At 39.1% G+C, this 25218-nt stretch overlaps 1 protein-coding gene across 1 annotated transcript; it reads right to left on the reverse strand.

Annotated features, from left to right (window-relative positions):
- Window positions 1-401: 401 nt before the first annotated feature.
- On the reverse strand, window positions 402-16601 carry tmem164 (transmembrane protein 164). The gene is made up of 6 exons (XM_079566179.1): window positions 15838-16601; window positions 11070-11119; window positions 5591-5657; window positions 3933-4011; window positions 2054-2154; window positions 402-1558 (listed from the first exon to the last, which is right to left on the reverse strand). Exons 1-6 carry the CDS (start codon window positions 16273-16275, stop codon window positions 1352-1354), a joined length of 942 nt encoding a protein of 313 aa, XP_079422305.1. The 5' UTR covers window positions 16276-16601; the 3' UTR covers window positions 402-1351.
- Between the last annotated feature and the right edge of the window lie 8617 nt (window positions 16602-25218).

The raw sequence follows: 25218 nt of genomic DNA on the forward strand, positions 1-25218 counted from the left end.
ACAGGATCACAAGTGAAAACTGTGATGCAGTGTTTCCATTACACCGCATCATACATAATCACTATTGGAAAATGCCAAAACACTGGTTTCATTTTATCCAGAAGTTTTGGCTGTTTTATTTTTAATGTATGGTCAATAATATATAGCTGCTCCTGTGGGCGTCAGTTCTTAACGTCAAATGTCTGACCAAGCTCTAAAAATAGTTCCCATCTACTGTTCATAAGACCTCACATGAACACACTCAAGCTTCTTTGTGACCTCACTCTCAGGCACAAACCCACTGACTCACAGGACAGCCAACATTTTGTCCTAAGTGTGATGTTACGATGCTGCAAAAGCTCATGTTCTGTTTCAGATCTAGATTCATAAAAACAAATCAACACTACTGCATTATTGACAAACTGAATCATTTTAATTGTGATTACAGCACAAAAATACAAAACATCCCTTCTTTGCGGTGCAGTATATGCTACAGTAAAAGACACAGCCTTAAATGAAGTACAACTAATTATAGATTTGAGTTATAATACTTAACGGCTACTAAATGCCCCAAAGTGACTCCATGCAAACGTCACCCAGTTACCCTCTGCTGTAGGAGTGGAGTGAGTCAGGATACCCTGTAATGAGGATTCAAGTGTCTTAAATATACAACAAAGTTTATAGAATTATTATAGTCAAGATCTGGACAAACATAGAACATATACTCTAACACACTGAAATCTCATAGCTCTTACAATGTTACAGTGGAAATCCATACATGTTCATTCATATCATGGAATACATTAGATCCCATGAATATTGTAACTGGAATGATCTGAATGAGGGAGACCGGCCCACCGTTTATACAGCAGTGACTCTGTCACATGCAGTGAAGAACAAAGAGACACCCTGGAAATATACTTTCAGTCATGACAACATTGAAAGGCAAACACATTGATAAGCTTCTGCTTGCTATAAACAAGCTAAAAAGCAAGATGGCTCACATTAGCGACTGTCAATTAGACAATTAAAATGGCAGCTTTAGCTCCTATAACATATGAACAGCATATAAAGAGTGTAACAAATGCACAACAGCAGCAAGTCCCTTCTCTGTCCTCTCACTCACAAAAAGGCATCTTGAAACAGAAGCGCTCAGAAAGAAGTTGAAACAAATGCTTCATAAAGTTAGCAATGTGCATTTAAATTCCAACAGTATGTGCATGCAAGCATTTATGAAAGACAACACGGAAACAATGACGCTTAAACTTGTGGACCTTGAAAATCCCACAGACGGTAAAAAAAAAAGATGGTTGTCTTAAAGCCAAGTTGGATTAATAAAATCTGAACCATTTTCCGAGGGGGGTCTGTGGACTCAGTCGACTTTCTTGCCCCGCAATCGCACAGTGTCCAGCATGTATCTGCAGACCGAGCCCATGTGCTGCGAGAGGAAAGTCACCACCTTCCCGTGGATTAGGGTCAGAGCGGTCTGGTGTCCCGCTGCCCAAATCCGATACCAAGGTCCATAGAAGGGGTCGGACACAGCTGGGCACAGCATGTTGTTCAGGTTCACCTCAGTGACCTGCAGAGACGCACAAACCACAGGAAAACCAATGACACAACCTTCAAAATCAAAGTATCAACCTAAAACTCATTATTCCATCAATAATAGAAATCAATCTGTGACTCACTGCACTTCACAAGTTTACTTATTTCTGAGAAGGAAAAAGTGGAGGCTTATGGCATTAGGAAAGATGTGATGTAGAAAGAAAAAAGACAATGTTCTCAATTAGGATTTTAAACATCGCTCATCACAAAATGGCTGTGATAATTTGGCCATAACGATGAACAACAACTGAAAAAGTATCTACCAAATGAACAACTACTTTCAATTAACATCACATTTTCTGAACAATAACTGATGAGATGATCCAATGAAAGGGTTTGGACAAGCTTTGATTCCAGCTCTTAAGATCCAAAAAGTTGCAACTGAATAATAAAATACTTGGTAAATTGGTTCCTAAAATAATGTGTAGTGTGAAATCTGGTGTTTGGCCAGCAGAGGGCAGTATCGTACCAGGCCCAGGAGCTGCAGGAAGATAAAGTGGTAAAGGAATAGGACTCCAGTGGAGAGCAGCGCCCACCACATGTCCCCCAGGGGCTCAGGCTTGTACACACCTGCAAAAACACACAGGTATTCAAATTCCATTCAAGTGAGATCAGACACTTCCCTGTATCAGCAGCACAATAAACAATGTCCACCTGTATCTTAGTGAAGAAGCATTTTCAGATTTTATAATTTCAGGTGAAGAGCGGGGGCCGATGTAACTCTACTTTCATGTTAGTTAGTTGAATAGTTTATTGTCACTAAGGGAAATTTATTTTCAGTTTTCAGTACAAGCAGGAAACATTAAAACACACACACACAAACAACACATATAATCTAATCTCGCTTTGCTATCAAAGTACAGAAGAGAAGAAGTGATTTTCAGATTTTATAATTTCAGGTGAAGAGCGGGGGCCAATGTAACTCTACTTTCATGTTAGTTAGTTAAATAGTTTATTGTCACTAAAGGGAAATTTATTTTCAGTTTTCAGTACAAGCAGGAAACATTAAAACACACACAACACATATAATCTAATCTCGCTTTGCTATCAAAGTACAGAAGAGAAGAAGTGATTTACAGATGGTTCAGAGTCTTCATGACTGTAGGGATCAAACTGTTTTTAAATCGTACTCCGTTGTATCTGACAGATCTGTATTATCCTTCTCTCATAATTCTTTTGACCAATCATCAGAAATTAAATGCATACTTAGTCAGCCTCTGCATGAAAAAAGTCATTTTTGCTCGCAAGGACAACAATGCAATATGCAATTGACAAGCCCAGTCATTACTAGGGCTGGATACTGTCAAAAATAAAAAAAATAAAAAGTTACTTTATTCATTTTCCTTTAATTTCTTTTGCATTTGTATCATTTGTTTGAGGTGAAGCAACCATTAAACTTCCTTTAACTACAAAGGGAATATATTATCAATCTTTTTTTCATATTTTTTCCCTAAATTTCCTCCAATTTTTCTGCGTGTTTTGGAAAAAATTGAAAGAAAAATTGAAAAAGGGGAAAAATTGAGAAAAACAAGTGGAAAAATTGGGGGAAATGTGGGGGAATGTTTAAAATTTGCGGAGACACTGGGAAAATTGGGGGCAAATTTGCAAAAAATAATTGGGTGAACAAAATTTAGATTGGGGGGAAAAAAATGTTTTTAAAATTGTGTTTTTTCCCCCCATTTTTTTTTCTTCAAATCTGCTCCCCAATTCCCCCCTATTTTTTTTTAAAATTCCCCCCACATTTACCCCAATTATTCCACTTGTATTTCTCAATTTTTCCCCTTTTTCAATATTTTCAGCAAGATTTTATATTTCTTTTCAGTTCCTGCTTTCGACACTTTTATTTTCTCTATACCAGACTGGTATCGTTTAAACAGAACAAGATACAGCATCTGCATTTTGACAGTTCTCCACCTATTTAAACAATGGCTTTTGTGAAGGCCATGATGTCACGTGACGGCAACCACACGTTCAAAAATAACGTAACTTCCCTTTTTTATGCAATTACAGTCACAGACTTTTAACCACAGTGAGAGGAAGGGGTGGTGAAATGAAACACAGAGGAAGAGAGCATGTACATGTTCCTTAGCAATAACAAATGTTTCCTTTCTGTGTGCTGTATCCAGTGGAGCATTGTGGGAGGTGTTTGCCTTCACATGCCATTTTTGACATTTCACTTATCGCCTCTTTCCTTGTTAAGTTATGATGCATTTCACTTGTTCCCCCGTGTTCGCTCTTTGCTGTAAAACTGCAAGCTTGCTCTTTGACTTCTCATGTGGCTAAAAGGTTAAACATGCTGGGAAATAGCTAAAGGGGAGCGCCTCGAGTGAAGTTTAGCCTCAACATACCTCCTTTCCTGAACAGGTAGAGTGGCACCAGGTACAGCATGGAGTGTTGGATGTAGTAAATCTCTTTCTCGAACGGCAGCTGAGGAGGGAGTGAAAAGCTGAATTATTGATTCGATGCGGCGTCACAACATCGAGCCGTTCATTTGCATAGCAGTGTGGAGGGTATGAGGACAATGTACACAGACGGACTGGCTGTTATCGGCCTAGTGCCAGCTCGGCGCTCTGATCTAGTGATGTGAGGCGGGCGCTGACAAGCCGTAGTCTGCGTTAGACTCGGAGCTGGAGGAAACCCGTCTTCAGTAGTCTGCCTACAGCTTGTGAATTCATGAAGAGGAGCCGTGACTGATCTCAGACTCGCAGACGACTGAGGGGAAAAGCCATGCTGCGCTGAGCTGACTGTGTCGGCACATCTGACAATCTCTGATCAGGGAAGGTGCGCATTCCTGCAACATCCTCCGACAAAATGGAGCAAACTGTACATTTATGATTGTTTGAAGGTGTTAGAAGAGGAACTCAACTGTGATTTTCATTTCTTTCCACAATCGCATTAATCTGTACAAAATGTAAGATGCAAAAACGATATCCGTCGCTCAAGGCGGTGTCTGGTTTCTGACAGAAAGCTTGTCATGCAAATAAAGTTACGGCCTCTTCTGCGGCTTTAAAGGAATAGGCCACCGTTTTTACATACTAAGATATGTTCTTACCTCACTTTAGACGTGTTAATATATCCCCGTCTGGTCTTTGTCCGTGCGCTCTGTCACGCAAACGGAGCACATACGCAGCCTCTCCCACATGTCACATAGCTCCGAAAAAGCTCACGATAGAAGCTACCAAGCTCTTCCACGTGTTCCCTATTTAAATAAAGTTACGTGAAGTGTTTTCATGCGAAGTATATTTACACAGAAATGTAACATGTCGATTTTATAAGCAAATAAAAAGGGGGACTATATTGTGAGGCGTAATGATACGAGGAGTAAAACGTCCGCGCAGTAACTCCTAAAGGTTATTGACGGAAGTGAGCGGGGGAAGTCTTTAGGAGTTACTACGCGGACGCTGTGCTCCTCGTATCATTACGCCTCACAATATAAGTCCCCCTTTTTATTTGCTTATAAAATCGACATGTTACATTTCTGTGTAAATATACTTTGCATGAAAACACTTCACGTAACTTTATTTAAATAGGGAACACGTGGAAGAGCTTGGTAGCTTCTATCGTGAGCTTTTTCGGAGCTATATGACATGTGGAGAGGCTGCGTATGTGCTCCGTTTGTGTGACAGAGCGCACGGACAAAGACCAGACGGGGATATATTAACACGTCTAAAGTGAGGTAAGAACATATTTTAGTATGTAAAAACGGTGGCCTATTCCTTTAAATACCAAAGTAACACATGTTTGACAATAATCTTCTAAAATGTCAAAAATGCTATTCTTCAAGGGAACGCTTTAGGCATTAACACCGGCTTTGTCAAGCTGCTGTAAATTGTGAGATAAATAATATGTTACCAAACAAAGAACAGGGTGTATTTGTGTTAAAGGCACCTTTCAGGTCACATGTCCACAACATGATCCAGAAATACTATACATGCTACTTTTGGAAAGGGATTTGTTTTCTATTCAACGAGTGAACTTGTGTGCAGTGTGGCTTTAAATTACTCACCAGTCTAGTGTTCACTACAGGGAACATGAGGGCCAGTAATGCACCATTCAACATGTGAACCTGCAACCTGCAAAAGATAAAGAAGAGACTCATGATAAGATAAACTGCTTCTCCTCAGTGTGATACGTGTGGAGCTCAACAGTCCCGCCCAACTCAAGGAACCACATTATCTTTATCCATCTTCCCTCATTCTTTTACACTCTTAACATTATGGCACTGTTTATGTGGGTGCTCCTACCAATTCTTTTGACGGTAAAAAAACAAACAAAACATGGTCATTTAGGGACATAAAACCAACTCCAGCAATAAGGCCGGGAGAGTAAAAACATTTTTGATGAATAATTGCAATTGGCAATCACAACCAGTTGTTGAAAGACATAAAAAAAAAAAGTGTTTTTGGCCTGTTCCTGCCTGTGATTTTTCATCTTTAATAAGGTATAAAATGTGTAAATTGTAGCTAGAACTATAAAAGAATCACTTAATTGCATTCTCTACTAAGAGATCTCATTATTTTACTGTATTTAAGTATTAAAAACTTTTGCAGTTTTATGTTTGTCCCTAAGTTTTTGTCAATCCTGTTGCTGAACTACAAAAACTCTCCATATATTAACGGTTCAGTCCAGTGACATCACAATCAAGAAGTTGTTCCATTCAGAAGAGACTTTCCCACGATCTAAACCAATCAGTGACTCTCTGTCTCTTCCATATTTTACTCTATGAACCGTTTGTGGACATTTGGAGGAAGGGGGAAAATATATCACGCCATTCCTGTTACCAATTTTTCATGTGTAAATCCAAGTATGTTTCTGTTCCAAGTTATTTAATCAATATCTAAAAGAAATGTAGTTTCAGTGGGAACAGCATGTGCTTCTGTGCTAGTTAGCATTAGCCTGATATTGGCAAATTGGTCACATTTTTTCATTCCTGTTATCCTCATTTCTGCTACCATCCTGAGGAAGAGAAATAGGAAAAATCCATTCAAAAAATTAAAAAGAGAGACTGAGATGGCCGCCATACATGTTTGTACACCTAAACATATGCCAATTAAAAAAAAATCAAGAAAAATCATTTAAAAAAAACAGTTTTGGGGCAGTTTTAAAGCTGAAAAGGCACTGATTTGGCGGAATGAGACAAAAGGTATTGGGCAAAGTCTCTGGACACTTTCCTCTGTTACAGCTAAATAGATTAACAAAGAAAATCAACCCCGGCGAGATCCATTTCCTTAAGTGAACTGGCCAATGAGATCGCCGCATGCGCTGGACAAACAGCTCGTGCTTTGTCACCAACGATTTAATCATTTGTCTGAAACTGGTCAATAATGCTCCAGGTTGCCCATTGAAAACTTGCCATTGCTTCTAACCGCTAAAAAGTCACGTAATTGAAAAGGAAAGGAAAAAAAAAAAATCACTAGAGTAAGTCAATCGTGTGTAAGACGGATCATCCAGTACATCAGGCGAGCCCAACCTGTCGATCTGGAGGCGATGCTCGTGTTCAGCGAGACCTTTTCTTCCCAAGTAGATTACATTTTTCAAACAGGCCATCACTGAAAACTACTTCTATCTGCAGCAATTAACTTTTTAGGTAAAATCTGTGTTTAAATGTAGTTTGCAAACATAGTACCCCATGGTGTTTGGAGCGTTCTCGTCTCAAACCCTGATTATTAACTGTGTGAGAGTGACACATTGGTTGGTTGGAGTTGCGGGGCAGCACCTCTAACTTCAGGATGAATGTTCGCTTTAAGTAGCCATCACTCTCGAAGTCGCCATTTATAAACCCCGCGCGTGGACCTCCATCTATCTCATGTGACTGCTCTTTTCATCAAAGCAGCCAAAATAACTGTTGTGACAACCAAGGTCAGTGGGGAAAGCGCAGTGCTGTAGCGATGTCAGTTTAAATAAGCCCGGCTGTCAGTCTGCTGGCCTCTAGACCTTTATCCTGAAAACCAGCTCTGTGCATTTAAATCCACGCACAAACATTTGCACGGTCATTTACACGTCCAATCATGAGTGGAGTCTCATTTGAAACTATTCTTCACCGATCTGTTCGCTTATTCTCTCTGTCATTGCCTTCTTTTGTGTCATGTGTTATGGTTTAATGTGTTTAGGATCCAGGTTCGAGATAGATGGACGAGTCAGTTTGGTAATTAGATCGACATGGGACGATAAATATGTAGCTCAGGTGTCAGATTTGGAGCCTGTGTATTAAAGTAAATTAAATAAATTAGGTCCACAAATAATTATACGCAATTTCCCAGATTGCACTCGCTATCTTATCTCCAGATTGGCTCAACCCGCATCTAAAAGCTGCTAAATAGAGAAAACAAGGATAAAAACACAACAACAAAAAAAGCCACCAAGAGCAACAGAAAAGTGACATAAAAGTGGCAAAAATGTGTCAAAACCACAATAAATCCACACAAAAAATCTATAAAAATGTGACAAACAAAAGCGATGAAGGTAAAACAAAAAAGTGACAAAAGCTCAACAAAATAGCGGTGAAAATAAGACCAAAGAGAACATGAAAAAAAGCAACAGCACGACAACGACGTGAGGAAAAAGATCCGTATAGATTTGATTTTTTTTTTGCTTTAATTGAATATATATATACAATAAATGAAAATCCATTCATAGAAAGCTGTGACGAAGGCTGTTTTTTTTACTTTAAAAAGGGACTATACAGAGTTTAAAAATGTTAAAATTAAGTATTTTCCTCCCCCTACATGTTTCAACAATGTCCAAAGGTGTAGAATGAGCTCAGACCTGTTCACCACAACTGCCTCTAAAATCCTGCACTGTCACACAAAAAGGTGTTAATTTGGGTCCAAAGTGCCATCATACACAAGCTTAATATAGAGGCTGCAGTTACACCTATGACCTGAGGTGGCAGTAGTGAGTATAAAATGGCTAACTTGCATCTAGCCCCTTTAATACAATAGAGGTGAAGTTATGTATCTGACCTGTCTGAGTGCAGTCCAGTTTGTATATTTTTGTTTGTTTGTGGCCCTCTATGAAAAAAGTTTGGACAACCCTGGTTTAGATCAAGTTTGTAAGGTTCCCTTGTCCTATAGGTTGTCAGCTCCAGTCCAGATACTTTTAGATTAAGGTCGAGCCAAACTGGAGAAAATGTGTTCGGTTAAGGCAAGGGGGGGCTCAGAGGTTAAAGTACCACTAGGAAGGAAATTCTTTGGTAGGAAGTTTTGTGCCTGGTGGGTTCTAAAACAGCATGGCAGGAAGTAACTTAACTGCCTGAACAGGATGTTAAATTGACTTTCATGAAAGCCACTTTTGGTTCTACTGTGAAAGATTAGAGTTTCCTTTTTACACCATCTTATTCATCAGTGAAAAAAAAAAAGGTCAATATACATAACTCAGATATAACATAGCCAGTTGAAATATAATATTCCTGCATGTTCCTTTAGCAGCCGGTGCCAGAGACGCCCTTCACACTTATGAGGCATGTCTGTAAATAAAGGTACGGGTCGCACACACGCAGTCCCCGTGAAATGTCACCGCGTCATGTAAACTCCGCTTCCTCACGTCCTCTGTCCGAAGTCACCCACAGTTTGAAAGTTGCAGTGCCACTTTGGTTGGTCACTTTGTTAGTTCCGAACAACAGAGTGCTTTGATCACACTCCAGCTGCTCACCGTGTGATTCCCTCTGGCCCCTGGAAGTCAAAGTCACCCTGCCTGGACTGGACTAAACCACGGGGGTAAGGAGGAAAAAAAAAAGTTGGAAATAATTAACAGCCCAGAGTGTGGTAAATGTGCGAGAAATCAAAGTGTAATTGCAGATGAATTAATTAGAACAAAGCTCTATGGACGCTTGCTGTGCGGAAGTTATGAGTGAAGTGCACCAAGTTTAGGCAAGTTCATTTTACAGAAGTGAATTGGTATCCACATGGGAATCTCCGATGGCAATATCAACTGTCAGAAAGATGATGCAAGACAGATAGCAGGGCTCAGTTGTTTATTACTGAAAGTCAAGATTAGCCAATCCTTCTTAGACCGATCACGTATTGCATAACTATCAGTTTCTCTGTCATGACCTACATACATACTCTACCACTCTTGCTACAAAGTTACTCTTTATTAGTTTATTTACCAACGAGGACTGGAACATGCTACTCTGCTGTCGTACTTCGGGCAGTGCTTCTCACACTCTGATATATCATTTTACTTTATATCATACTTTTTTACATTTAAAAAAAAATTAAAACTATATTTCAGGATTTTTGACAAAGGGCCTAATTTCCAAGTTATCCAGAGTGTTGGAGATTTTTTTTTTTCATGCAGTCCTTATATTTGAAGAGTTTAGTGGTGCTAGGCTAGTGCTAGGGCTAGCGCATGTCTATGGTAACTAGTAGCCTGCATTAAAAACTGATCCAACCACAGTGCACCTGAGGCAACTCATTTATAACACCAGACTACCGATATAAATGTCTGTGTTGACTGAATATTTTTTGAAATATAACCATTTTACATTTAGAAGAATTTAGATTTTAGCAGCATCAGCTTCCTGGTTGTAAGGAGTGATCTGCGAGGTTACCGGCTCTATAGCAGTTTATTTACCTGCGGCCGGCGTTACTACATGTGGAATTCACAAAGGAGCTTTCTACAAATCAGATATGGCAACGTTTGGACGACGACCCCATGATTATGAAGAATTTTTTAATGCAGGCTACTAGGGTTACCATAGACATGCACAAACCTAGCACTAGCCTAGCACCACTAAACTCTTCAAATATAAGGACTGCATAAATTAATATATATATATCTCCAGAAATCAACAACACTGGATAACTATAACTGAGGCCCTGTGTCAAAAAATCTGAAATATACCTTAGAAGTTTTTTGTGTGTACGTTTTACAAACAAACAAAAAGTGATAAAAATAAATGAAATGATGCACAAAAAAGAAAAAAAACACACAAAAAAACAGGCCATTCACATGTTTGACATGTATCGATACTTTCTCAATATATCGTTACTTTAAATTATTGTTAAATGTAATATTGTTTCAGGAACAGCACCTGCATTCGGCTGTGGTTATACACTTTTCAGTCTCAACACATGAAAAAGTGTAATTGTTTATAACTTTTGGACACATCACTTGTTTGTTTTTTTTCACAATACTTACTGTATCGAAATACATATATCGGGCCACAAGTATCGTGGTATTGCATCGTTAAGACACCTTTTTGACCTCATTTAGTCCTGATTTCATCGTGATCTCGGCCTGGTGGCTCAAAAAAGGTCAAATATTTTATGGAGTGGTACTTGGAAGGTCACTTTTTTTTTTTGATAAGCAGTTGTTCTCAAAGTTTTCATGCCTTTTAGGCATCACCTTTGTCAAACTCACTCAAATTTTTCAGACTATTTGCTGCGGCACACAGGTACAATAAAGAGACCAACCATTTTGAAGTCAGTGCGTGGATAATGCACTTGAAAAAGGCTAGCAATTAGTTTTAACGTCAAACTTACCTGAACACAATCATTGCAGTTTTACATGGTGGACAGGCCAAGAGGAAAATCTGCAGATAGAGGACAAAAAAAATAAAAAAAGACGATAACTAATCCATTATCACATGAAAGTGGTCATCATTGAAAAACCTCAGCACTCGGCAAGATTACACTGAGAGTGCCATTACTGAAAAGGGAACAATTTGCTCTAAGTTTTATGATAATGAAACAAGAGTCGTGTTCGAGGAAGCCGCCTGCAGGCAAGTGTAGAGTGCTTCCTAACAGGCTTATAGTTCAAAGAATCACATCAGGAAAAGGGTTCAGAGAGTTAAGGCAGGACTCAGGAGGACCGTCACACAATCGAAAGCGGCCCACGAAAAGCATTCAAGTGGGAGATGATGTACAACAAGCTGATGGATTCCAACTGTCTGACTTAGACAAACTGAGGGCGCTCGCCTGGGAACAAGCACTTTCATCCCACAACAACAAAATGCCTGTTTAAAACTTTAACAGGAACATTATGAACCAAGATCATATCAGCTCGGAGACAAATTGCTCTTTGGATGTAGCTTTTAATTTGACATTGTCGTGTCTCTCTACGGCTCAAATACTGTATTTACCTGGGAGGCAAAGGCTGGGCCCTGAATTACTGAAAAGCAATTTGCTGAGGAGCTGTTGTACAACTACCCACTGGCCCTGGCTCTCATTTCACGGAGAGATGTGCTGTCAAGATCTACTGTACTGCACTCCTGAAGTTTTTTCTTCTGACACAGTGTTAAAGTGTGTACAAGCAACCAAAAACCTGCAGCCGCCGTTATTTGTGGGCAGACTTCACTTTATAAATGCAGTTAAGAAAAGTAGACGTGATGTCGTCTTTTTAGTTCCGCTAGTATGTGCATTCATAGCACCCTCATTTCATACAAGCGTGCAATTATATTTCATGCTAAATTATTCTTGGATACATTTTGATAGCCAAATGTTGTACAAGCAAAGACCTGCAAATACAGTTAATGCAGCTGCTTGACTGGTGGGGCAGGTTATCTTTACTGCAACGTGTATTTAGGTCATGTACAACCATTCACAGTTTCCGGCTGTTATGGGTACAAATCCTAGAAAAGGTAAAAATGTAAATGTTTTGGTTCATGGAATGACAGAATACTTTCAACTTCTACGTTTTTTTCAGCCCGAAACAAACTGGCAGAATGACTCAATTATACATAATAGTTGTAGACAAAGTACGTATTAGAGGCCGATGCCGATTTTGGTGAATTTTACCGTTGATATTTTCAGCTTGTTTACAATCTTGTTGATTATGCTTCTTAAGTGTAAAATGAAGGAATGATTTATGCAGGACATTCATATTTAGTAGATACTTCAGAGGAAACTCATTTGAAAGACAAAAATTGTCGAGTCCACAAGAAAAACGGTAAGTCTCTATCTCTTGGTGTACAGGAATGGAAAGATGGGAAGTCTCTAGCACTTTCAGTTCTGGAAATATTGGCCTTTTAGCGGCAAGATATCAGCTGATATCCAATACTCTATTATAGTTTTGTTCTTTTAGTAAGACAGAAGGTTTAGTTTACCTGCTTTACTAGTTTCGATCACTTGCTGTGATCTTCCTCAGAAGCGTTACCTGGTGGTGGAGGTGACGTGTCGTAGGCAGCTTACATGGATTTTCCAGTCAGTAGGGAGTAGTACCAAGTACCACGGCTGGATCAGAGAAGCCATCGAGATCAGGAAACGTGCACCAACATCTATGAACCGGGACGACGGAGCGTACACCTTATCCCACACCTGGGATGTCGTCCTGGAGAAGGCGCCAGTCAGTAGGAGGCCTAAGCTCTCCCTACTGACTGGAAAATCCATGTAAGCTGCCTACGACACGTCACCTCCACCACCAGGTGACGCTTCTGAGGAAGATCACAGGAAGTGATCGAAACTAGTAAAGCAGGTAAGCTAAACCTTCTGTCTTACTAAAAGAACAAAACTATAATAGGCTTAACCTAAGAAGACAGTATGAACCTTTTACAAACGCGATGTTCAATATTGTTAAATACCCAAATATCGGCCTGATATATCGGCCGACCTCTAGTACGTATTTATCACAATTGAATACCTTTAATGTCTACATGTCAAATAATTGTCTCCTTGGTGTCCACAGAAAACAAAAACCCATGGTACTCCTGCAGCAAGATTCTCTTACATTTTCTAAAAAGGTTTTATTTTAAGGGTCTGATTAATTCAAAAATCTTGAAAAACATTGCATGCTAATAGTATATGGTTTTCATTTAGCGAGTTTATGTTCCAACACCCTTTTTTAACAGTTGTTTAGCACAAAGTCTGCTGTGCTGAACTTGCAAAGAGTCTGACATTCAATTTAATGAGCACAAAGAGTATGGCTTTAACTTTCTGACCCCACTGTCTGTCATCAGGATCGCCTTTGCAGTTTTTAATAACTGCATGGAGGCAAACTTGCTTCACTTTCTTGACTCTGCATTAGAGTACAATAATCTGATTGGGATTGTGAAATAACATGAAATCATTACTTCCTCCTTTTTACAAGAAGCACTATAAAGTACGTCCAGTATCAAACTCCAGGAGTTCTTAATCGCACAGACTCTAACATATTTACTGTCTTTCAGCTAATAATGCATGAACATATTCAACAAAAATGCTGCTGCTGTCTTTTTGAGCTTTTCTGCTGTATGTGGCAAAGTCTGGCAGGCACACTGTAGTTTGGGAAAAATGTGTTCAGCCTGAAGAACAGAATGTGCCTTCTTTGCTTCAGGAACATTAAAAGTTAACAATTAACCCTTAATGTTAGTGGTGTGACCATAATATAATTCTGAAAAAAAAAAAACCAGTATAATGGAACAAAAGGTTAGCTCGCAGCACCTCAAGTCAGTAAAGGAGGCGAGTGTAACAAGTGACACACTTAACCTAAAGCCTCTTCATCACCAGTGCTACAGGCTGAAAAGCCTCTGTGCTTATGACGGGGCACAGGCAGGACACTGGGCAGAGGCGGGACACTGGGCAGAGGCGGGCGGCGTGACGGTCTGACAGACGCTACGTGCTAATGTGTCTGCTCTTGATCCGTGCAGAGACACCAGCGTCTGTGTCGTCCAATGAAGTGCAATAAATGATCAGTCACTAGACAGAGAACTCTCTGTCCAGTGAGCCAAAGATAAGACTCACATTTGGTCTTAGTTCTATATGATCCTTTTGAGCAACGCAGTCATCTTCTAAACCAATCACAATTCTTCATAATCCCCCCAAAATATTAACATACATTTTTGTCAGTGTCACTTACGCCTAAACACTGATTCAGTAAGTCAGTGGTGGAAGCAGTACTCAATACTCAATATGTAAAAGTATCTGATACAAATTTTTACTTAAGTAAAAGTATAAAAGTATGCATTGTAAAATGTACTTTATAAGTAAAAAGTAAAAGTATTTAAGAGTTTAATATGCAGGATTTTTTTTTAACTCACCTGATTCAAACCAGGTCTAAACGAGTAAACCAAGAATTCAGGTCAAAAACGTGAACTAAACCAGGTCAAAAACAGGAACTGAACCAGGTCTAAACGGAGTAAACCACTAAACCAAGTCTAAACTGGGACTACACCAGGTCACCGTAGAGAGGTCACTTTGAAAATAAAATACTTTTACTTTGAACCCAATTTAAAAATGTAGTGAAGTAGAAACTACAGATACAGGCTCTAAAATGTAGTGAAGTAAAAGTAAAAAGTATTCGTCATAAAATGTACCTATACATTTGTACTTTTTACTTTGTTACTGATTCAAGCTCCTAACTTCAGAAAATAATGCCCTGTTATTGCTGGGTGAGGAAAACTGTGCCCTAGTTTATTGGTGCCTTTTAAAACGGTTTTACACACAAGGTGGCCTTTATTGAAGGATCAGTTTATGCACACGGCTAACACATGTTTTCTTCCAAGAACGATGTCCAACTGCACGCTAAACGCTGACGAGCCCTGAAAAGACAGTCAGTCTGCAAATTACATTACAAATCCCATCTGGTTATATGGATCACAATTGGACCACACCCAGCAGAGCAGGGCTCATGGGTGGAGCACAGCGCTTAAGTTCTGGTAATACAGGACTTTAAAAAACATATTGAGCATGAGCCATTAAATTGGCTAATTGCTGTATATGCCAGCTTCAGTCTGACCACAGAACAGAGAAGAGACACCACCTGCGTTATCCCGGTACCACACGTTTCCTGTAACCACTTCTTATCGAAAACGATCAAGGAACTGGAAAGACTCATATTTCAAACAATAAATCACAATGTATTTTTGTGTTGTAAGCTTTAAAACAGAACCATTCTTGTTGTAGCACTTGGGTTTTGCATCATTCGGGGTGTGCATTACTTCCTCAATCGTGTCATGCCCTTTGACTACAACATGAATGCTTGCTGTAGCTGTACATCCCCTTAACCCGGGCCACATTTCATCATCAAGGACATTTGATAGCAATCAGTAGAATATATATCTCAGGAAGCAATCCATCATTAGTATGGTTAGATTTTAAATACATTACAAGAGACTATTCAAGAGTCTTTCAGGAGCGGGAGGATTGCAATATACTACATTTAAATGTATAGGCCCCAGGACAACTGCAGGTTATGTTGATAAGACCAACATTTTTTTAGCCTCAGTATTTGCAAACCAAAATACTCCCAGTACTGACACCTCACACAGTAGTTTCCCTGTGAGCATATCTGGGTGTCGTTTAGCCAAATACAAAGTAAAAGCTGTGTCATCCTTACCTGAACCATGGTCACGACATGACAAGGGTTTAGTAGATAAATGACAGTTTTGGTGGCAAATTTGAAACCCACTTCAACCCCAAAAGTCATGCACAAGGCGACCAGCAACAGGTTCTTTCCCATACTGTCCTCCTTTGTTTTTGTGCAGTCTTTCCCGATCCCTTTAAGCTCTTTGGACAGGTTAATTTTCTTCAACGCCACGTAAATCTCCACAAGCGACACAACCACCATGAGGAGAGTCTCTATCAGCCGCTGTTGGGGCGCGAGGAAGGCGGCACATTCGGGGCCCCCATTGCCCTCAAACTGGGGGTCCACTCCGCCGTAGACCCAGTCCAACAGGCTGTATATGTTATATCTGGACATGTTCCTCTTCTCGTAGTGGAAAAGGTACGAGCAGGATGGTATAAAAGACGTCACACTGACTTCTTGGCGAAACATGAACTGCGAGATTTCCCTTTCGTAACTCGTCCGGTGGCAGAGGAGCAGACATGTATGCAATCCACCGTCCGCTGTGATGAGTTCAGATAGCTTCAGTGCCGATCTGAGCTATCCTCCTTTTCCAAAACATGAGGGACTTATAGCTGACACGAGGAGGAGGAGGAGGTCTCGGGGCAGGGCCGGTCTCTCACCTCGTTCACATCAAACACATCACAAACGCGACACTTGTAGGCAGCGCTCTTGACTTCACAGGTTAGCAACAAGCCAGTTCCGTGGTTAGCGTGCGTTAGCGTGTTAGCACTTAGCAACGCAGCCGAATGAACGCTTAGGTTATTGCACCCTGAGTTTGACCTCACAGGCTGATACAACCAACGGAGCAGTGGCTTTTAACAGCTATTTACGGAAATATTACACTGTGTGACCCTTATTCAGTCTAGAAAACATTTATAAAAATATACATGGGTAAAAAAAAAAAAAAAATAGTATACCCAAACACGTCGATAATGAAGACTGAAATCAAATCGCATTATGGATTAAGACTAGACATTATGAATATGACTGTGTGGGTTGTGTTGTCATTTAAGTGTTATTTTCTTTGTTTCCCTACATTTTATTTGGCAGGTCTTTCTTTTTTATCTTCATCATTGCCTATCAATACAGATTCTGGGTGAAGAAAACAACATGTGACCTTAAACGGCCACAGTCGGATCGGATGATCAGAGAAAAAGAAAGAAAAGAAAATAACAAATCTTGTCACAGTAATCTAAAATGTCTATAATTATTTATGGTTAACGTCGGAGCAGGCTGGGATTTCCTCTTCATCCTACCTGTATAATAATAATAATTAAAACAAATAATTAAAAAAAATAAGCATTGGGTAGTTTACCAGGTACTAGCACTTGAGTAATATTATAATGAAGTATCTGCATTATTACTTGAGTACAGATACTCGTTGATCTTACTACCGTAAGATTAAACATTAACTCACTCGTTCCACAGTGAGTAAATCTTTAAGTGGCAAAAGCTTCAAATTTATTCAGTTTTGTTTCATGCACTTTTTTCATCATAAAAAATATTTGTGGCATATGCTTTGGAAATATTAGGGTTTTTTTTACATTATTTCACACTTAATTTCTAATAATTTGTCACTAAATCAAACTTTTACGCTCAAACAGTTACTCAGTATTCACAGTAGTCAAGTTTCCCCCATGCATTTCTTACTCTTACTTGAGTAATTGTTTTGGTCACTAATTTTTACTTGTTATTCTGGTTGTACCCAGTTTGTTTGGTTACAATATAAGCCAACTGTACTGTAGTCCAAATTGATCCTTGTTATTGTTTGCAGTGCAGTACTATTTTGCTGAAGACTCGACACATCACTCATTTAGATATCATGTTTTGAAAACAGAGTTTACATTTTCACAAGAAAGTGCTCCTAAGAGTGCATGCTGTATTCGATTTTGAATTGTATGCAGTGTTTAGGGAAATGTGTGCTGCCGTCAGGAACAGTATTGTCAATTGACAATATAAAAATCATTCATCAATGCTCAAGTTCAAAATGAGACTATGATTGGCCCTAATATTATTTTTCTGCCAGTAACCACATAACATGATTCCTCAGAGAACTCATTTGACTGATGGTCCCCATGTTGTTTGGCAAGTTGTTTTTACCATAGCAGGTAATGACGTACGACAGAGGTTTGCACTAATTGGTTTGGGATGCACTTCACAATGGCAAACATGACTCAGTCGATGCTGTTTTGGGTGGTTAGAGCCATTATTATATAATATAAATATATTAAAAACAAAACATAGCTCTAGTAAAAAGAGGAATATTTCTTAATTAACTAGCCTAGTATTATTAGCATAATGTCACCTCTGGAGTGAATGTGCTGAATTGACAGGCAGTTGTGTAAGTCCTCAGTCAAACAGGAGTTTTGCATCGTGGGGAAGGATTGTTTAAGTTGTCATCTGCACTGGGTGTTAAGAGTAGTTTTTAGGGTAGAGACATAGGCAATATTAAGTCAATCCCTACTGAAACTGCATACAGTGTATGAAGTCAACATGCTATTTATAATTTTACTGTTTTCTGAGGTGTTAGACTGGGGTGTGGCACCACTATATGGTGGACATGCATCTAAATCTGCTTGAGATTGTGCAAATGAGCAGAATCAGACTGGCCTCACTGTGCCCAGTTCATATGAGCTCCTCTCTTGGCTCAATAGCAGCTGTCAGGTCGACATGGTTAGACAGGGGAAACTTTGTAAAATCAAGTCCCTTTAGGCCTGTTAGAAAGAGGCCAATTATGGAGGACTGAGGAAAAGTAAGGACGAACAGCTGTGTGAGAAGAAACTTAATGGCCTCTTCTTAGATTTGACTGACCTTTAAATTGTGTTATATTTCTGTTATCGCATACTTTAATAATAATAGTATTCCATGTTCAGTATATAGATTTCCAATATGCAGCTAATAGGAAGGATCACTGTTATTGTTTATTTCTGTAATTATCACCGGATGTTTTGGTGAATGGTGGGCAAACTGCAGATTTTTCCAGGTGTGAAAGGCTGTTTATTTAAATCACAGATCTTTGACAGAAGCAAGGCTTTGTTTGTGAACAATGTTTTGACTCACCATACAACTATTATTATCTATTTAATACATTGCAGAGCTTCGGATGTGACGACACAGCGATCCCGCTCATATGAAATTAGCGTGGTGCATTTAATCAAATTTGAAGTAGGATCAAATCAATTGCAGCACATGATTAACAGCCAATCCTGTGGCAACTGCAGGTCATTACTTGGAGTGGATGGACACTATTTTTGTGTATAGCACTGTAGTGAAGAGCTCATTGCCGGCATATTCATCATATTTGTTTATAAACGTGTATTTAAAAAAAAAAAGGGGAGGGGGGGGGCATATTGTTAAAGCTGACATTGAAAAATACAAAGTGAGGAACTTCAACTCAAATTGTCAGTGAAATGTATATTATATATTATTTGTATGAAATTGTGTGATTCATTTTTGTTTTTTCACCAGGCTTCTTCATAATTGCTCTGTGGACACCAGGGGGCGACATTGCCGTTTACCTCTATTAAGAAAGACACGAAATCATGGTTTTGGGCGCATTTTTTTAACTTCGCCATAAAAATCTGTGTAATGGCCTGTGCTGGAATACCTCGGATTAGATTGATTTAGATTAGATTAGATTTATTTCTTGCTCGCCTTATTACATTAAATTGGATTGAGATAAAATTCTATATAATGAATTTGGTACAATGATTTTTTTTTCTACAGATTAAGCTATAGGCATGTGTGTGTGTCCCCATCCCCATATTCTTGCTATTAGTCTCTGGGGTGTTTGTGAAGCCCGGAGGTTATGCTTTGTTGATGGTGTAAAAATCAATGGCTCTCCAGAGAGGGGGTGGCCAGGGTTGTGTGATAAGCCTCAAACTCCTCTTCACCACCACCACTACCACCACCACTACCACCACCACCAACCAAGCATGAGTCAGTCAGGGATATTAATCTAAACATCAGTCATGCATGGGCTGCACCCCACAAGGAGAATCCGCCTGCTCAACCATGCATCTCCCGGGGGTTGTGGAGGGGGAATTGAATGGGTAAGTATGCAGTGGTATCTTCTCCAGAGATGTAATGTGGGCTGACTTTAGGCACATCCCAAAGTGAAGAGGTTGACATTATCCAAACTGAATATTCATGCTCGCTTCCGTGAATTACATTTGATCTATTTATGTCAAACAGGTCAAGCCTATATTCTACCTGCAAGAAGCAATAGTCTATGTGCGTATGGGAAACTGGGGCACTGCATTTTCAGAGTACTATGTTAATGTATCTCATCTTATTGCAGCCTAATCCTCCTGCAGCTGTAATAATAAGCCACAAGTACTGGCACCAATGGAATTCACGGAAGGCTTTTTTTTTTTTATTACCTGCAATACGCTGCATTTCATTTTCTCTTATCGCCTAATTTAAATTTCTTCATGTCCAGCCTCCCGATTTTCTACTAGAGCTGCTGCCTCGCTCTCCCAAGACAGCTGGCGACTCACTTGCTCCGTGAGGATACTCCATAGTGACTGCGGGGCATCAGAGCTTTCCACTCCATAGCTAATGTAATGTACCACATCGGCCCGCGCGCTAACTGCCACAGAAACCTGTCAACATAGTCAATTTGAACTCACTAATCCAGTGGCTCTCAAGCTATGGTACCTGCAGTTTTATACTTTTAACATTTCAATAGAGATAATTCCATTTATGCTTTTGTAATGCATTTAACTTGGGTGTTTTTCAAGTCAAGCCCTGCAGAGATTTTGCTGTGCTTTGGTGTAACTTACTCATTCAGGTCTGATCCGACGTCTGCATTTGTCATTCATCTGTACCAGAGAGCTCAATAAAATATGAACTCTGTTGCAAAGCAGTGGTTGAGGAGCTGCCTTTTGAAGACATTTGCCACATCTGGAAAGCAAAGGGGTATGCAGTGATGACAAGTTACATATTTTAGCTCCTCAAGGTTTACTGGTTTAAAAATGTAATAAGGCATGAATGGAACTCTCAAGAAAACAACAAAACCTCAGCTTAAAGCAAACAGAAAGCTTATGGTGGAACACTAAAATTGCTTTTGTGGCGAGAATGAAATGAGAATGCCACAGACCTCAAGGCAGATCTGCAGGGAGCCTCTACCTGAAGCAATCATGCAGACATATTTGTCATCTTAAATAACTAAATCGTTCTCTTTTATACAACAGTCCAGTCCTGGGCAGATTTGCTGGCTGTCAACTCACAGCTGATTCACTGTCTGGAAACTTTTCCACTGTTTGACATCATACTAAGCCCTGAGAGGTGGCTGCTGTCATGGTGGCCTCTGCAAAAACACATTGAGTTGAAAGTATTCCCAGCTATTTTCTTTTGTAGAACAGACTCTTTTGTGATGGTTGTTTAAATAAATCCCTCAAGCACAGTGCCTGCTTTGGTAGAACAAATAGGTGAATCAGCTATTTGTGAACTGAATAGGCACCCCACCTGCCGAAATATGAAATATGAGCCTCTGTGTTGAAAAGGACAAGAGAATTGGGGAGGTGTTGCTTCCTAGTAATCCTCATTTGCAGTTAATATGACCTTGCCTGTGACTTATATTGGCGTAAAGGTCAGGCTTCATAAAAAGCTCCAAGATGATTACTGACTGCATAAACTCACTGCTGCACCCAGCATCGTTTGAATGCTCATTGAGTGCTCAAAAGTCTGTCATTATACGCAATTAACAAAATAATAGAAGCTGAAAGACAGTCATGGGCCCAATGATTTCTATCAATATCCATCAACGCAACCTCACTTCAGTAGGTCATAAACAACCTAATATTTTACCTTGCTGTTTGTTATTGCACATAAATACATTTTACCAGACTTATAGTGCTGTCTATAGAAAACCAAACTAAAACAATATTAAACTATAGCCTGGCTAACACCAGACTAAAATCACAAGTGATATTTAGTCTGGGGACCACCAATGCATTTTCTCGTAGGAGAGGTGTGGTTTACGATCGTCCATACTCGTTTATTGGGCGATACGCAAAAAAAAAAAAAGTCTACCTTGCGTCTGCACGTAGCCATAGCCAATCGTATCATCGCATGAGATGACGTATGACGTACCCGCTGTAAACTTTTGAGATAAACTATTTAGAACACGGTCTAAAGCTTGATCGAAAAATACCATCGTGTCTGCTGCTGTCATGTTGGATCCGTAAATAAACTTTTTTTATTTTTTTATCCGTAAATAAACTACAAGCTTCCGTGCGTCATCGTCTTGCCGTCCCTCCTCGCTCTGTGATTGGTTCCCAAATCCACCGGAAAATTTGGGCCATGGTCCCCAGGCTGTTGTGCAGTTCGAAATAATTCGAGCGCACACAGCAGCCTGGCGTTAGCCAGGTTAATTAAACTATACAATATTACCACAATTTTAAATTATAATATCCCCATTGCTTGATTACGGGGTGCGCCAGGAATCTCAGCCATCTTGTGATAGGGGAATAATGTTGCTTTGAGTATTGTGATGTACCTGATTTGTTTTCTACTGTCAATTATTGAATTGAATGTGTATTGTTGATATGTGTTGTATAAATTACCCTTTGACTGTGTAATGTCTTTAGAATGAGAATGGACCCCAGGAAGAGTAGTCTTTGCGTTGGTAAAAACTACTGGGGATCCTTTAATATAAAGAAGTAAAGAAATAGGGGAATAATATGAAATAACGACAAACACTAACCTTAACCTTAGCCTACTTGACTTACTGTTTGAAGAAACCGTGCCTATTAAAGTAGTTATATCATTCAGTACTTTTTATTTCTACTTGAGTAATATTGTCATGAACTATGTGTACTCTTAGTAACAAAAAAGTGACTTGTGCCACTGTGAGTAAATGTTAAAGTTACAAAAGCTTCATGTCAACCTAAAATAGTGTATGCTCCCTCTTCTTCAAAAATATAATATTTTAATAAATATTTATGGTATTTCTTTCCACATTGCTACAGGTTTTGTTTCTCATAACATGTCACAAGAGAAACACAACTCAGTCTTTGCACTCAAACAGTTCTCACAGTAACATTTTCTCCAAGTACTTTTTTATTTTCTTTGAACTTGAGTAAAATGGTTCCAATGTAATGTTACTTTTACTTGAGTAATTACTTTGGCTACTCTACTCACCCCTGAGTGTTAGTAGCAACCCCTGCTTGTGCGCCACTGCCAAACTGTCCCGCCGCCATCCAGTAAAGAGCAAATTAGCATCGCCCAAACAAGTACCATGATCCTGTTGTCACGAACAACGTAAGCAGTGAGTTACTGATGTTGAAAACTAGGTAAATGATGTCTGTTCGTTAGCCATAAATAAGATTGATCATGTTGTATGCTATATTCACCAAACCACACCACCAAGCTAGCCATGACATTAGCTAGATTTAGCCGATTTTCTACAGGCCAGTCCGAGAAAATCCACTGTTACCATGGAGATGCGCCAAGTTTGTGGCTGTTAGCATACATTTTCCAATGACTAAATTAGCTAAAAACAGTACAAGAAGTGAAGAAAAAAAGCTGTGTAACTATTCCGTTAGCTGTTCAGTCACTACAGATAAAAACAGCGAACTCACTAGTGCCCAATTGTTTTAATGTGAACAATAACTAGCAATAACTGCAGTATTTTAGCTTTTAAAATCTTCGGAAAATTCCCAGTTACCATGGAGATCCGCCATCTTTGGAGCTGTTAGCATACATTTCCATTGACTAACATTAGCTAAAAACAGTATAAAAAGTGGAGAAAATACAACTCCGTTACTGCTGGTAAATACATCTGTGGTGTCCAAGTGTTTAATGTGAACAATAACTCCAGTATTTTAACTTTTAAAATCTCCATTAGTTTACTGCTAATTCCATAATGCTTAGTGATATGACATCACAATCCTGAACTCTATTTAATTTAATTTGGTACTACCAAATAAATCAATAATTCAACTTTTACATATAAAATAAAAACCTAACTGAAAGATATTGAACATAAAGCATATCTTAAGCTTGTTCATGCTGCAACATTTCACTATTGTTTAGTGCTGTTATATGCTGCTGATAACATATGATTTGAAGGTGATGTAGGCTTAGGTACGAGTAATTGTTTGTAAATCATGTTCTCTTTTTATCAAGTGCATCACAAGTGTTGCACTCCAGGCTGCACTCATGAAATTGAAGACTCCCAGCCAGGTTTTGCTCATCATCCCTGGACTTCTGCATTTATGGTAAATGATTTTTCCATCATACAAAACCCTTGGAGCATCTTATCAAACACTCAATCACACAACATGAAAGCACTTCATCTTTATTCACTGTAAAGAGCAGCAACTCCTGCATAAATGCATTTACAGTTTATCAGTAGCCCCACAACTAGCCAGTAATAAAAGAAAGTTTGACATTAAACAGAGGTTAAAACAGCATAGGGAAACATTTTTATGCTGGGAGTTTGCGTTGGACAGTGCAATGGACAGTGAAGATAACTTATCACCCTTCCTTCATATACAAAACATTGGTTGGTGAGAGGGTGAGTATGCAAATTCTATATTTGAAAAATGTATTGTAGCCCTATTTGCATTGTTAGCATGGCAATAATGGCTAATCATTGAGGTCATATGGTCCTGTAATGGCTCTACGTTAGTTTCTTTTTGTAATCATTTTGATTACACTGCTGATCGTTTGAGAATTTGAGAAACAATGTACATTTGGGGCATTTGAAGGAATATTTGATCACATTAATTTGTGGCGTTCTAAAGTGTAATTTCAATAAGCTCGTGCTGTGAAAATAATGCTCTTAATTTATCCTCAAAAGGACGATTAGAAGCTGCTCAAGGCTGAACAGCTCCATTGACTTTTCATTTTTGTCTGTTTTCTAAGTTCTAGACGAAAGCACTGCTGTAGCAAACAACAACAAAGCACTGTACTATACTGTAGTATAAGAGGTATGGACAATAATCATAAGATTATACTGAACTATTTATTCATTTTTTTTATATACTTATTGTTGCAAGCACGTTTGGGACCTTGAGGGAATCTTTTTCTTGTCAAGCTGATAAAAATTGAGCATCATGCTTTCAAGTTAATGGTGGTCCTGGCGTCTTTGGACAATTGATCTGGACCACAGCCAGATAGAAACAGTAACCTTCAAAGGTTACTGCACTCTTCTTTACTAGCCTGTTCTGTAATGTGAACTTCAGTATGTTTATTTCACCAAGTCATGATAGAATTGTAAATAAAGATTTAAGGGGAGATTCTTGGCAGTGTTCAGAATTAGCATTTAAGTGACAATTCTTCATGACATTCTGACTCAAATGGTTGAATATCTGCAACTATACACAGTTACAGATAATTGCAGTTGCAGGTAACTGACTGATG

Source organism: Gobius niger (assembly GCF_951799975.1).
Source record: "Gobius niger genome assembly, chromosome: 11".
NCBI classification, from domain to species: Eukaryota; Metazoa; Chordata; class Actinopteri; order Gobiiformes; family Gobiidae; genus Gobius; species Gobius niger.